Source organism: Trachymyrmex cornetzi, unplaced genomic scaffold (assembly GCF_001594075.2).
Source record: "Trachymyrmex cornetzi isolate Tcor2-1 unplaced genomic scaffold, Tcor1.1 scaffold467, whole genome shotgun sequence".
Lineage (NCBI taxonomy): Eukaryota > Metazoa > Arthropoda > Insecta > Hymenoptera > Formicidae > Trachymyrmex > Trachymyrmex cornetzi.
The window spans coordinates 48,857-64,273 of record NW_017299476.1 but is presented as its reverse complement, the minus strand read 5'-3'; the positions used below and the strand labels follow the sequence as shown (position 1 = coordinate 64,273).

The following is a 15,417-nucleotide window of genomic DNA, read 5'->3' as shown; positions in this document are numbered from 1 at the left end:
AACTGCACGCTATGCAGTTCAGGGGCGGAGCCGATAGGAGGGCCCTGTCAACGCTCAGATCTAAAAATTTCAACCTTTAAGACGATCAAATTAATGAAATTGAATCCGATAGAATGTTCTAGAATAATTTCAAAATCTAACATGACTGTTGACAGGTCAACCCCCTTTGCCGCTCAGCATCACCTCTTGTCATATTATATAAACGACACTCGGCGCGAGCCCGGGGAGTCCGTGGAAATTTTTAGGAAAACCAACAAGCCTTCCGCCAAAATCGCGAATCTCTACGAAATTCGAGCGCGTGCTACCGAGCAAGCAGAAGAGAGAATCTTTTGTGCGTGCATCGACGACTCCTGGGCCCACATTTAGTCGACGGGCATTGCGAATAATCACTTGAGAAGTATCCCAGACCAAAAAGTGAGTTTTATATCGCACTTCCGTCGTTGGTCGGGTTTCAGATTGAGAAATTCGCGCCATCGCGATCGCCATCAGCGGATCAATAATCTCGCTAATCATTGTGCGATCTAATTAGATGAATTTTCCGCGAATAAGCTATTTATGTGTAAAAGTGCAAGGAAAAGGTGGAGAGTAACGGACCATTGTAAAATATTTCCTTTTTTTTTGTTTTTATATTAAAATTGGAGAGTAACGGACCATTGTAAAATATTTTCTTTTTGTTTTTGTATTAAAGTTGCCAACTTCGCAGTAAAACCTTCGCTTATCATTTAACTTCGCCCTCTTCTTTTCTCTTTCTTCTCTTTTCTTCCCTTTCTTTCGTACACTCTCTAGCCGGCGGGAAGTGCCTTCTTGTCAGTGACTGGTCTGTGTCGTCTGCATTTCTGAATATCTCAATTATTCCGCGAGAAAGAATCCAGAGGGGGAAACCTCGCGCGTTAAGGAACGTTAAAAATTCTTTCTCGCGGAATAATTGAGATATTTAGAAATGCGGACGACACAGACCAGTCGCTGACAAGAAGGCACTTCCCGCCGGCTAGAGAGTGTACGAAAGAAAGGGAAGAAAAGAGAAGAAAGAGAAAAGAAGAGGGCGAAGTTAAATGATAAGCGAAGGCTTTACTGCGAAGTTGGCAACTTTAATACATAAACAAAAAGAAAATATTTTACAATGGTCCGTTACTCTCCAATTTTAATACAAAAACAAAAAGAAAATATTTTACAATGGTCCGTTACTCTCCAATTTTAATACAAAAACAAAAAGAAAATATTTTACAATGGTCCGTTACTCTCCAATTTTAATACAAAAACAAAAAGAAAATATTTTACAATGGTCCGTTACTCTCCACTTTTTCCTTGTACTTTTACACATAAATAGCTCATTCGCGGAAAATTCACTTAATTAGATCGCACAAAAATTAGCGAGATTATTGATCTCGATCGCGCGAATTTCTCAATCTGAAACCCGACCGACGACGGAAGTGCGACATAAAACTCACTTTTTAGTCTGGGATACTTCTCAGGTAATTATTCGCAATGCCCGTCCACCAAGTGTGGGCCCAGGAGTCGTCGATGCACGCACAAAAGATTCTCTCTTCTACTTGCTCGGTAGCACGCGCTCGTAGAGCGAATCTCTACGAATTTCGTAGAGATTCGCGATTTCGGCGGAAGGCTTGTTGGTTTTCCTAGAAATTTCCACGGACTCCCCGGGCTCGCGCCGAGTGTCGTTTATATAATGTGACAAGAGCTGATGCTGAGCGGCAAAGGAGGTTGACCTGTCAACAGTCATGTTAAATTTTGAAATTATTCTAGAACATTTTATCGGATTCAATTTCATTAATTTGGTCGTCTTAAAGGTTGAAATTTTTAGATCTGAGCGTTGACAGGGCCCTCCTATCGGCTCCGCCCCTGAACTGCATAGCGTGCAGTTGCGGCGCGCGCTTATTCGCAATGAGCTGCGATCGCTAGTTTTTCTAAACGGAGTTGCTATCATAGAGCGCTCGCTCTTTTTCTCTACAACGGTTTTTGTTTCGTTGCTTGGAAGGATTTAGTGCGCTTGCGACTAGGATTTCGTCAAGCACTCTTGAACATAAGCGCAGTACGAGATGCTTGATGAGACGGTGCCGTTATTTTCGCGGATGCATCTGCAGATTTTGAATGAAACGCAATTTTCATTCTTTTATCCATTTATGCTGGATCAAGGGTACCCAAGGAATTTCGAGGTTTTCTGCTGCAGGGATTTCGAGTTTGCCGTCTGCAGTCTTATTGCTGTCGCATTAATTGAGTATTCGTGTAATTAAATAATTCTGGTCGCGCAGGCGCAGCGCGTTTCGGTGCGGCGGTTGCTCGCTCACGCGATGAGCGCGTGATCGCGGTTCCCGATTGTGCCGCGATTTCGCGACGATTCACGTTGTCATGGCAACGTGTTGGCGTCCCCGATCGTGACGTTCGCCACGTGCGAATTGTCAGGCGGACATTACATTTCACATCACTAACAAGCTAAACAAGTACATTAAAGTGCAGAAAGGTAGTTTAGAACAATCAAAAAAATGTAACGTTGTCTATAAGATCTGTTGCAATGAATGTGATGCATCCTATGTTGGACAAACGGGCAGACAATTAAAAACAAGGATTGCAGAACATCGCAAACATATTAATTGGAACACGACTATCCGTTCTGTGATAACTGAACATAGGATGCAAACGCAACATGATTTCGATTGGGATAACATTAAAGTTTTAGATGAAGAACCATGTTATAATAAACGTTTGATCTCGGAAATGCTAAACATTAAAAAACAAGCGAATAGTCTTAATCTTCAAACTGACACTTAAAGTCTTAATAAAGCATATATTTCTATTACAAACAAAGTGGGGTGATCCCGATTAATCACGGCTCGATTGGACACCACCAATCACAGCGACCAAGTGCCTAGGAGCTTTTTAGTCTCAAGCGCTGTGAATGGCTCGTGTCCAATTGAGCTGTATCCAACTGGGTGCCACCCGCGAGATGTCTTACATCTGTGAATGTACTGATGTGAATACATATCTCGGAACAGTCTTTTAAAACTACATTTTTTTTACAATTTATCTTTACATTTTGAACTGTGATAATTATCACTTCACGAGCATGCTTTATTTTATTATTTCACAAATTATCTACGACTTTTTTATTTGACCACTCTGTTACCTCTGAGTCCGATATTTTTGACAAATTTTTTATTGTCACATTGAGATGTTCGAATGTACGGTGAGTGTTCATAAAAGTTTTATGTAACATACGGTTTTTCTTGCATATATCAATAATAAGTTTTTTTGGCAATACATGCAATATCTAGAAATTTCAAGCTTTCGATCTGTAAATCGTTGAGAAAGAAATTTTGGTTCTAGACACCCATCGAGCATTCAAAAATTTATCAAGGACTATTGTGAATTAACGAATATATGTGGATATCTTGAGGAATAATTATGGATCATCTGAAGATGGCTTAATAATAAGCTGAAACATGTAATGGTTTTCTAAACTTTAATTAAATTTCTTTGTATTTATGTGATATATTTATACTCAAGTATTTATTTTACTCTTATATGTCCTTTCTAATGTCGATCTAGATGTAAAAATATAGAATGTTTCATAAACTGTATTAGGATTTATTTTTAATCATACCTTGTATGTGTCGAATCAATCATGTACGATACTTGTGTGTATTTTTCATCTAGTTATGAAATTATTAATATAACCAATGATACTTACTGAAAAACCGGAGGAGTATTATGCAAAGAATTATCATTTGCCATGATAGTAAAATTTAGCACTGTCGGACACACATCCATAGCACGACCAAGTATATCATTTCGTACGATTACTAATGTAACACCAGCAGGGCCAATATTTTTTTGTGCGCCAGCAAAAATTACTGCAAACTAAGAAAACTCATAATTATAATATAATAGTTATATATACAGGGTGTCCCACAACTCTCCCGACAAATATCATAGACAGGTAGAGCGGATTAAATTGAGACGGAACGTCTTCTACCATTTTTCAATTTTCGCAATAGTTAACGAGATATTTATTTATAAAAATATCCAAATTCGCCCGACCCACCGCCAAATGCAAGCGCGCGGCTCGATAGGACCGCCTAGCGCCGCGTGCCGCGCGCGCTCGCCGTCGCTAGACAAGCGTTGTTTATAACAAGCAGCAATGGTTGTCGCTAAACATGAGTCGCGAATAATGTCGAATTTCCAGCTATAATTATTTTTTGAGCTATGATCATTCTCTGTTCATATCAAAACGAAATCTTCGTACGAAAAATTTATTTTTGCATGCACGTATGTTCGGAAACATATTATAAATTAATATCTCGGTTACGAAAATTAGGAAAATTGAGAACTCTTTCCAAGAACACAGTTTAGTTCGCTCTAAAATGAACTTTCGTCGCGCTAGTCTCCGCGTTTTAAATTGCGAATTATTTCTTGACTATTAGTATCATAACAAAATTATTTACGACATAGAAAAATTGCATTTTCTATGTGCGCGAACGTGCGCACAGAAAAATAGCAATTCTATAAAGTCAAAGCAGTTACTTAATTTGTCTTCTTTTAGGAAGTAATCTTTAACAAAGAATATTTATTTTGATAATAATCCTAAAATGTACATATGGCAAGCGTTTTACTTTTTAATATCATAAAAGAAATTTAGTCTAATGTGTTGAATTCTTAAAAAATTACAATTTTTAATAATAAATTAAAATTATGTCGTGACGTAATAATATTTCTATTAATTAGAACTATGTCGGAATATAATAGAAATACGAAATTTTTATTATGTCGCGGCATAATGTTAATTCGCCGAGTTAACATTATGTTGCGATATAATAAAAATTCCCTATTTTGATTATCAGGTGTACAAGTATGAAGTGCGGATTTGAGACAACAGATGATGCACCAATGCAGTGTGTAGTATAAAGATTTGACGTATATGCCTTTTGTTGTGCCATCAACAAGTGTCAAACACGCATAAGTGATAAATTGAAAAAGTGTTTGCATAGTATTGTTTTGCTATATTCAATATGTCGAAATTTGTGCCAAATAAAGAGCATTCGCGGACAGCATTAATTTTTTGTTTTCATTTGAAGAAAACTGCTGCTGAATCATACAGATTACTTCGAGAAGCTTATGGTGAACATGCTCCATCGCAAGATACGTGTGAACGATGGTTTCGGCTTTTCAAAAGTGGTGATTTCGATGTTGTAGACAAGGAACACGGAAAACCGCCAAAAAGATGAAGAATTGCAAGCATTGTTGGACGAAAACGATTCACAAACACAAAAACAACTCGCAGAGCAATTGAGCGTTAGTCAACAAGTTGTTTCCAACCGCCTACGAGAAATAGGAAAGATTCGCGCAGCGGCGAAATGGTGGGGCGGTTTTCCGTGTTGCCGAGGAGCCAAATGTGCATCACTGCACATGAGTTGAACGAGAGGCAGATGGAGAGGCGCAAGAACACATGTGAAATTTTGCTCGAACGATACAAAAGAAAGTCGTTTTTGCATCGTATCGTTACTGGGGATGAAAAGTGGATATATTTTGAGAATCCAAAGCGCAAAAAATCATAGGTAGACCCAGGCGCATCATCCACATCGACCGCAAGACCGAATCGCTTTGGCAGGAAGACGATGCTCTGTGTTTGGTGGGACCAAAAGGGTGTGGTCTATTATGAGCTGTTAAAGCCTGCTGAAACGGTTAATACCAAACGCTGCCAACAACAATTGATCGATTTGAACCGTTCGCTACTCGAAAAACGACCAGAATATCGAAAAAGACAACACAAGATCATTTTTCTCCATGACAATGCTCCATCACATACGGCAAAACCGGTTCGCGACACGTTGGAAGCACTCAGCTGGGAAGTGCTAGCCCATACGGCTTACTCACCAGACTTGGCTCCTTCAGATTACCACTTGTTTGCATCGATAGGTCACGCACTTGCTGAGCAGCGCTTTGGTTCGTACAAAGATGTGAAAGAATGGATCGATGAATGGTTCGCGGCAAAAGGGGAAGATTTTTACTGGCGTGGTATCCACAAATTACCCGAAAGATGGGAAAAATGTGTAACTAGCAATGGAGCATACTTTGAATAAACCACTTTTTATCATTCTTCCGAATTTAACGTGTTTCTTTTTTTGGAAAAAAATCCGCATTTCATACTTGTACACCTGGTATTATGCTTTGACATAATTTCAATTCATGGAAATATTATTATGTCACGACATAATTTTAATTCATTATTAAAAATTGTAATTTTTTAAGAATTCAACATTAGACTAAATTTCTTTTATGCTATTAAAAAGTAAAACGCTTGCCATATGTACATTTTAGGATTATTATCAAAATAAATATTCTTTGTTAAAGATTATTTCCTAAAAGAAGAGACATTAAGTAACTGCTTTGACTTTGTGTAGAATTGCCATTTTTCTGTGCGCACGTTCACGCACACAGAAAATGCACGCAAACAATTTTTCTATGTCGTAAATAATTTTGTTATGATACAAATAGTCAGGAAATAATTCACAATTTAAAACGCGGAGACTAGCGCGACGAAAGTTCACTTTAGAGCGAACTGTGTTCTTGGAAAGAGTTCTCAATTTTCCTAATTTTCGTAACCGAGATATTAATTTATAATATGTTTCCGAACATACGTGCATGCAAAAATAAATTTTTCGTACTATGATTTCGTTTTGAAATGAACAGAGAATGATCATAGCTCAAAGAATAATCATAGCTGAAAAAATAATTATAGCTGGAAATTCGACGCTATTCGCGACTCATGTCTAGTGACGACCATTGCTGCTTGTTATAAACAACGCGTGCCTAGCGACGGCGAGCGCGCGCGGCGCGTCGCGCTGAGCGGTCCTATCGAGCCGCGCGCTTGCATTTGACGGTGGGCCGGGCGAATTTGGATGTTTATAAATAAATATCTCGTTAACTATTGCGAAAATTGAAAAATGATAGAAGACGTTCCGTCTCAGTTTAATTCGCTCTACCTGTCCATGATATTTGTCAGGAGAGTTGTGGGACACCCTGTACAATATATTATTATTACATATTATATAACAATGATGTATTATAATATTATGAATTAGCTGCAGAAAATCCAATATTACTAAAATGAAAATACGTGGTATAAATACGGAGATCTACTAGCTAATCTAGTAATAATTAACCAGAAGACACAGTAGTGTATCGGCGCTAAGTGGAAGTGTAGCGTTTAGTACCGTGTACCTTTACACGAGCCCACAAGTTGTGAGCCGAGATTATAGGATTTTAATACGGATTAAGGCTCCTGAGTACTCAGCCAAGAATTCTGCGTCGACAGGGGCAATCATAGAATCAGACGACGGCTTGGCGTGGCCGATAGCCACACACACAAGCACGAACCCATGTCCGTGTGTTCGTCTTCGGCGCGTCAAGAACAAACAAGACAGCGAACCGTCCTTCTCACTCTAGTCGCCTGTTTCAAGCGACCGAAAATACTTTCTCGGCAGTCTCAATCGCTCGGCAATATCAGCAAGAGGCGAGGGGCATTCTGTTTAACATATAAATTTTAATAAATTGTAATAATAGTATACTCCTCTCATTAATCCAGAATAGTATAAATCATGTAAAAACGTAACAGTTTAGGAGAGATTTAATTTTTGAAATAATTCATGTTTTGAAATAATCCATAATGGGAGTTTTAAAGCAACAATATAAAAAGAAACTCATTTCTCTTTCCAATTGACGAATAAAAAATTATTTATATTTTTATCATATATTATAATATTAGGTGTTAAACTTAATTCCTATCGCTCGCTACTAGAGGGCTCTGCCTCCAACGCTGACGAGTTTCGACAATGAAGTCACATGTCTTTTGTAGTTTAGACATCGCTGAAAGTGATTCAATCCTCACAGGTTAGATTTCTCGACGCTAAAGAGATTTTCCATTCGATAAAAAATGAATCGCGATAAGCTGTTTTTCCGACATGTGCTTCTTCACTACTTCGACCTCAAGAAAACCGCAGCTGGAGCGCATCGCTTATTATCCGAAGTGTATGGTGATGAAACTCCATCGGAAAGAACATGTAGAGTTTGGTTTGAACACTTCCGAAACGGTGATTTTGATGTGAGAGGCAAAAAACGTCCTGGACAGCCGAAAAAATTTGAAGATGTCGAGCTGCAAGAATTGCTTGATGAGAATCCAGCTCAAACGCTTTTAGAGTTATCGAAACAGTTAAATGTTACTCCAAAGACCGATTGAGTGACGAATTGATGCAAAAAAGATCATCCGTAGTCAACAATCGGCGCAAAGTCATTTTGTTGCATAATAACGCTCGACCGCATGTCGCGAAAAGCGTGAAGCAGACACTTCGAGAGCTTGAATGGGAAGTTCTGCCGCATCCAGCGTACTCTCCAAACTTGGCACCGTCGGATTACTATCTCTTCCGATCGATGCAACACGCACTTACGGACACACACTTCTCAAGTTACAACGAAGTCCAAAAATGGGTGGATGAATGGATCGCCTCGAAAGACACCGCGTTCTACCGTCGTGGGATTACCCTGTTGCCGAATAGATGGGAAAAAGTAGTAGAAAATGGAGGAAATTACTTTTATTAAGGTATTCATTCATCTTCCCTTCGAAACAAATCGATTTTCGAGACGAAAAAACGATAGGAATTAAGTTTAACACCTAATATTATAATAATTTATAATATTATTATCATTAGTTCACATATGAATAATATGAAAGACAAATCATTATTTATAATATTATAATAGGCTCGTGTTTATGTGTGTGTTACAGTACCTCGCCACGATAAATGGCTGAACTCATAGACGTGGAAAAGTGACATTTTGATGACGAAACATGTTTTGTGTTGCATGCCATTTCGTTATTATTTGCTTAATTGTGAACATGTGATTTATCTCGTTTTTAAGACTTATGAAAATTCTAAAAATAGACGGAAACTACAGTTATCTTGGAATTTTATATATAAAAGCGTATATTTCACTCGTTTCAACAGCTGTTAACCCATGTGTTTCTGCTCGAGTATTGGTTCACTTTTGTGCCTTTTACGATCATTTACTGACTATCAAGGGAAGAAAGGACAGTTTTCATCGATTTTTAAAAGTGTTTTAGCGATCTCATTATTCAGATTTATCTGAAGACATTGGTAGTGTCTTGGCGCTAAGCCAAGCGCAGCGATACTGCCGTGGCTGCTTTACGCGAGCCGGCGAATTGCAGGGGACCGAGATTATCATATCTCAATAAGGGCAGAACCGATCACGTTCTATGTACGCTTAATCGATAGCGTACACTCCGGTTGTTTAGTACGTGTCCTTATTTTTTCTCTACATGCCCTATGAGCGGAGATATCGCAACGCAAAATACAAATTTGAAACTTTTAATGTAAGAAACGTCGTCGTCATCGTCGCCGCTACGGAGTGGGGAAATGTCCTTTTAAAATTTTTGGCGCAAGAGGCAAATGTGGCGCTAGCAATGCATAGTCACATCAAGTGCAATTGTGGCTAATATTATGTATAATATTCCGGTTACCTCAAATGAGCAATTAGCCCTGACCAATAGCAAGAGTTTTCCCGTATGTCACTTTCATTAGATCATTAGAGGTTTGTTCGCGTGGCATGCTCCAACATGCTCCAATATGCTTCTATCATAGCTCCTACTCGCTTCAATGCGCTCATTAAAGTAAGTAGGAACTATGGCAGGAGCACGTTGGAGCATGTTAGAGCATGCGACGCACACAAACCTTAGATCTACTAGAATAGCGTTTGTAATTGGCTCAAATTAATTTTAATTTTGATTTATATTTTCGCTCTTCTGTATACTATATTTATACGACATTCGTGCACTGAGAAAAACGTCTCAGAAAAAATTAATACAATATTGTAGACTTAATTTTGTCAGATAAATAACTTAAAATTGTAACATAATGGAAAATAGAAGATTAGCTACAATTTTGTAGTAAATTTATTTTGGCACATGCAAACACAAAAATTGTGACTCTGTGAAACAAACACGCAAAAAATTTTATTAATAAAAAGTAAAATATTTTTCTAGAGCGTTTTAAATAATTATTATACTTATATTAATATTAGGAGATTATCAGATCTCAATAACGACTATCTCGATTGAGTTAAAGGTTGCGTTCAGCAGACTCGACAGTTTTGCAACCGTTTTATGATTCTTCGCTCAGATTGGACTATTCCTTTAAATCTAAAAGTATAAACCAATAAACACGACGCATTATAAAACGGTTGCAAAACTGCTGAGTCTGCTGAACGTAGCCAAAGTATACCCCTATTAAGCTGGACCCCCCACCAGCGCAAATTGAGTCCGGACATATTGAAAAATTTAGTGCTCTATTGTTGTTCATTAGTTGCTCCAAAAAGAATTTAGTTGCTCCAACCGTTCCGCAGTAAAAAAAATAAAAAATAGGTGGGTCCAGTTTAATGGTAAGCTGGACGACACCCCCATAGTCAAAAAACATATATAGAGTTGCGATATCAAAAAACAAGTACACCAGATTTCGTTGCTTTTATGTTGCTCCAGAATAGTGCCAAGAAATATCAAAAAAATTCAATTGTTAAATAAATATCCATAAATAAACAAAATTGCATCGTCACGCGTAGCAGCGTCATGATTAAAAGGTACATGTACAGAGTTAGTTGCTCGCAAGTTTTTGGTACCAAAATGTTCCTTGTAACGCATACTATCGAAATATACCCATTTCCGATTTTGGGGTGGCACCCAGTTGGACACGGCTCAATTGGAACGAACCACTCACAGCGCTTGAGACTATAAAGCTCCTAAGCACCGGGTGCTGTGATTGGTGGTGTCCAATCGAGACGTGGTCAATCGGGATCACCCCCCGATTTTGTTGCTAATTTTAACACATGCAAAATAATTAGTTTATCAGAGTCGGCGCCCGCGCCGAGCACTTTATTCACTCAAACATTGCTTAAAGAATTTGTTGCCCGCAAGTTTTTGGTACCAAAATGTTCCTTGTAATGTATACTATCGAAATATACCCATTTCCGATTTTGTTACTAACCCTAACACATGCAAAGTAATTAGTTTATCAGCGTCGGCGCCCGCGCCGAGCACTTTATTCTCTCAAAGATTGTTTAAAGAATTTGTTGCTCGCAAGTTTTTGGTAACAAAATGTTCCTTGTAACGTATACTATCGAAATATACCTATTTCCGATTTTGTTGCTAACTCTAATACATGAAAAATAATTAGTTTATCAGCGTCGGCGCCCGCGCCGAGCAGTTTATTCACTCAAATATTGTTTAAAGAATTTGTTGCTCGCAGTTTTTGGTATCAATTTGCGCTGGTGGGAGGTCCAGCTTAATAGGGGTCCAAAGTATACCTTAATCAATAGCTTACACTCCGATTGTATTATACTGGTTTTTATTTTTTTCTCTACGTATCCTACAAGCGGAGATATTGCGACGCAAATTTCCGAACTGTCACTTTTCATTTAGATTCAGGTTAGATACGTTGTCATCAACCACTCAAAATGTACGGCTGCACCGTCTGGCACTAGATGGCGATAGAGGCGTTCAGGTGCCTGCACATTCCAGTTGACGTTTGGTTTGACGGTTCACAGCGGTGTACGGGGCACTTGCTAGGCAGTCCCTACTTTTCGCGCACCAAACTATCGAAGGCGGATATTTGATGATTTAGAAATTAATGTTTCAATTGCGAAAATTGGTAAAGAAAATGACAGAGAATTTGTTCGTTACCAATACTATTTAATACTATTTATATAATTATATATTTATAATAATAGAAGTTTGTTTCGAAATGGAAGTAAAAAAGGAAACGTACGTATATACATTGTGATTGGTCAATTCTTTTTTCAACCGAGGTCTTGGACCAATTTTTAGCATCGTAGACATCAGGCTTAAGGCCTTTCCATGCCGACGTTCAACGGTCATTTTCGGCGTCAAAATAAGTCACATGATAGAAACAAACGTCAATTTTGATCACGTGACTTATTTTGACGCTGGAAATGAAAAGTCTCACTGTCTCGCTCGCTCTCGCGCAGCGGCGAAATGGTGGGGCGGTTTTCCGTGTTGCCGAGGAGCCAAATGTGCATCACTGCAACTGAGCACATCATGAGAGAATGGCAAATTGCATCACGTAAATGACAGAGTCCAATCAGGACGGGGGTCACATGATAAGTTTTCTCCAATCTCTTTCACTTCCATGCTTATGGAGTTTTGATGACCGCGCCAATCAGAGGAGACGGATCACGTGATGCAGTTTACCACTCTCTCCCTTTGAGATTCTCTAGTCGGAAGCAGTGATGTACATTTGGCTCTTCGGCAACACGGAAAACCGCCCCATCATTTCGCCGCTGCGCGAGAGCGAGCGAGACAGTGAGACTCCCTGTCTCGCTCGCTCTCGCGCAGCAGCGAAGTGGTGGGGCGGTTTTCCGTGTTGCCGGGGAGCCAAATGTGCATCACTGGTCGGAAGTCGCCATTCTCTTTATTCTCCTCTCGTTTTTCTCATTAGGCGGGACGTTTTTGGAAAGAGTTCAAACCGGCTCTTCAAACGCGAATTTAAGTATTATCAGGAGGCTCGATGTATGTTATTCTGTTCGGAATTTTTTGTTGCTCACCGCATAAGCAGCATTTTGGCCGTATCGACTCTGTGCTATCATTATATCATTCATAAAGCCTAAATGGTAAAACCTAAATGACACGTATATAGATGACCGTCGTTTTGATATCACTACAAAATGTGTGATACCAGTACAAACTTACATTTTTAAAAAAGGTAAAAAAAGGTGCTAAGTATTCAATATAATGAAGGAGGATAATATATTGATATATTTTATGTTTCTTATAGCGTATTCGATTTACTGACTCGACCCGAGTCAACAGTCTGTTCTTTTTAGTTGCATTTCTTACACAATTTAGCTCTTCTTTTGCAGCTAAACAGAACAGACTATTGATTCGGAGTCGGTTCGAGTCAGTAAATCGAATACGCTAATAGTTTGTATTCTCGTTATTATTACTGATTGCTTATTTATATTACAATTTTGCATTATATTTGTACTTTTTAACAGAAACAATTACTGTCTATATACATAACCGGAGGAATACATTGTTTCCGATAACATCATTCTTATTACAATTACTGCATGCTGATCGAGATTTGATAACTTTAATACTGCAATTACTATACAGGGTGATTCAGAATAACCTTTTGTCTTTAAGGGGTCATATTCCAGGCCGTATTCTGAGACGATTTTTCCTTTGGCAAAAATTTGTCCGAAGCTTAGTATTTAAATTATAAAGAGAAATAGTTAGTGTATCACAAGTCGAGTACGGAAGGTAAGCAGGGGCGGCGCGCTCACCGATGCATGCGGGTACTTATGGTGCCTGTCAGACTCATCAATAGTCACGCGACAGGACCCATACTTAGAATATACATTCAAATCCGCACGCACGCACGCACGCATGCGTATTTAGTCACTCACACAGTTATCTACATTAATTACTATTAATTTTAACTTGAAACCGGCATTTATCATCTTGCTTTGTATGGTTCTAATAAAAACTAACTGATAAACAATTTTTGGTACAAATGTTAAGTCGAACAAAATAATAGCGCGAAGTCGACGTAAGTATTTGCTAATCAGGAATTTCCATTGTTATAACAAATGTAAAATTTTACGCAGATCTCAGATTGTTTAAATATTATTTTCAAGTTAAAATTATTAAACGCAATTGAAATACGTAGATGTGTGTGTGAGAGTGCAAGCGAGAGAGAGAGAGGGGGGAAAGGAGGAAGAGAAGGAACATGTTGGAATAAGTTTGAACGTATATACTCAAGCATTATGCTGTACGATTACCTGCTGATTCCTCCCACGATTAAACAGATCCGTTTTGAGTAAACACTAATAATCCTTCCTCCTTTTTCTTAAATTGAACCACGTTTCTACACACTCACGCACTGTATTCACTCACTTGATTGAGACAATGAGAAATTTATTTTCGAATTGATCACTATGAATAACTCTGAATCGGTACTAATTACTCGACGTGTGAAAATTTATCGAAGAAAGAAACACGTGTTTACGTGACGAACACACAACATGTATTTACTCGACGGTAGCGAGCAGCTGACTGATTTCATTAGTTCGTTGTGATAACATCGTTGGATGTGAACGTGTGATTGGTTGAAGCGTTAGAAGTCAAAACGCGGCAATTCAAAAGTGAAAATATCAATTAATATGATTTAGGTTAACACAATTTGTTGAAAAACTTGCAAATGTAAAATTTTTATTATTCATTAAAAATTGTAAAAATAAAATAAATTTTTTCAGTATTTTATTTTACTTCCGATTATTTTAAATTTGCGAACTCGAAGAGAATCTTTCTCAGTATAAAACATTTGATTGCCCTGAAAAGGGCAGATTAAATATTGTCTGGGAGAACTTTCTTCACAAAAGATGTTCAAAATGGTCATCATACATTGCGATACAAGCTCTCATGCGTCTGAGTAAATTCGCTTAAGTCTTCTGCAGCATATCCTCGTCGATGCTCCAAATGGCTTGATGAAGTTTGGCATTCAGATCTTCGATATCCTCGGGAAGCTTTCTGTAAATGACTTCTTTACAATATCCGCACAGGAAAAAATCTAATGTACTAAGGTCCGGAGATATTGCGGGCCAAGGTATTGGGCCATATCGGCCCACCCAACGTCCATGAAATTGCTCGTTTAAATAGTCGGTGACGACTCTAGCGTTATGTGGTCCAGCACCGTCTTGTTGGAATATGATTCTATTCCTCTCTGCTAACGGCACTTCTTCCAAAAAATCTGGAAGATTTTCTGCCAAAAATTCTTTGTACGCCATGCCATTCAAAATATTTGGCAAAATTACTGGACCCAGTATGTTCGTATCCATGATGCCCGTCCAGACGTTAATTTTCCATCGGACTTGAAAATTTTTCAGTCGAGTGACTTTAGGATTTTCGTCACACCACGTATGCATATTATGAGAGTTAAATATCTCTTCTTGTGTAAACAGCGATTCGTCGCTAAATATCACACGAGAAGGAAATTCTGACTCCTCGTCTACTCTCTTCAGAAAATTTTCACAAAACCTTTTTCTACGAGGAAAATCTTCTTCTCGTAGGTGTTGCACGGGGCTGTAATGGTGGGCGTGCAGTTTTTCGTCTTTCAGCATCCTCTGTATTGTGGAGTAAGACAGACCGTGCTCTCGAGCCAGGACCCGTATACTAATTTCGGATTCTTGTTCGACAGCATCTAGAATTGTCTCCACATTTCTCGCATTTCTTTCGTCGCGATGTCTACCGCAGTTCTTTCTTTTTCGGTAAACCGCTTCCCGTTTCGTATAATCTCTGGGCTGCTGCAAGTATAACGGCGG

At 38.6% G+C, this 15,417-nt stretch overlaps 1 protein-coding gene across 1 annotated transcript in view; it reads right to left on the bottom strand.

Moving 5' to 3' along the window:
* Positions 1–3,693: 3,693 nt before the first annotated feature.
* LOC108764922 (phosphoserine aminotransferase) overlaps positions 3,694–15,417 on the bottom strand; it is a gene marked incomplete at its 5' end in the record, with an annotated part of 48,509 nt that continues 36,785 nt past the window's right edge. Inside the window, one exon of the mRNA XM_018513331.1 lies at positions 3,694–3,873. Coding sequence (XP_018368833.1) covers positions 3,700–3,873 — 174 coding nt within the window. The remainder of the gene's footprint in view (positions 3,874–15,417) is intronic.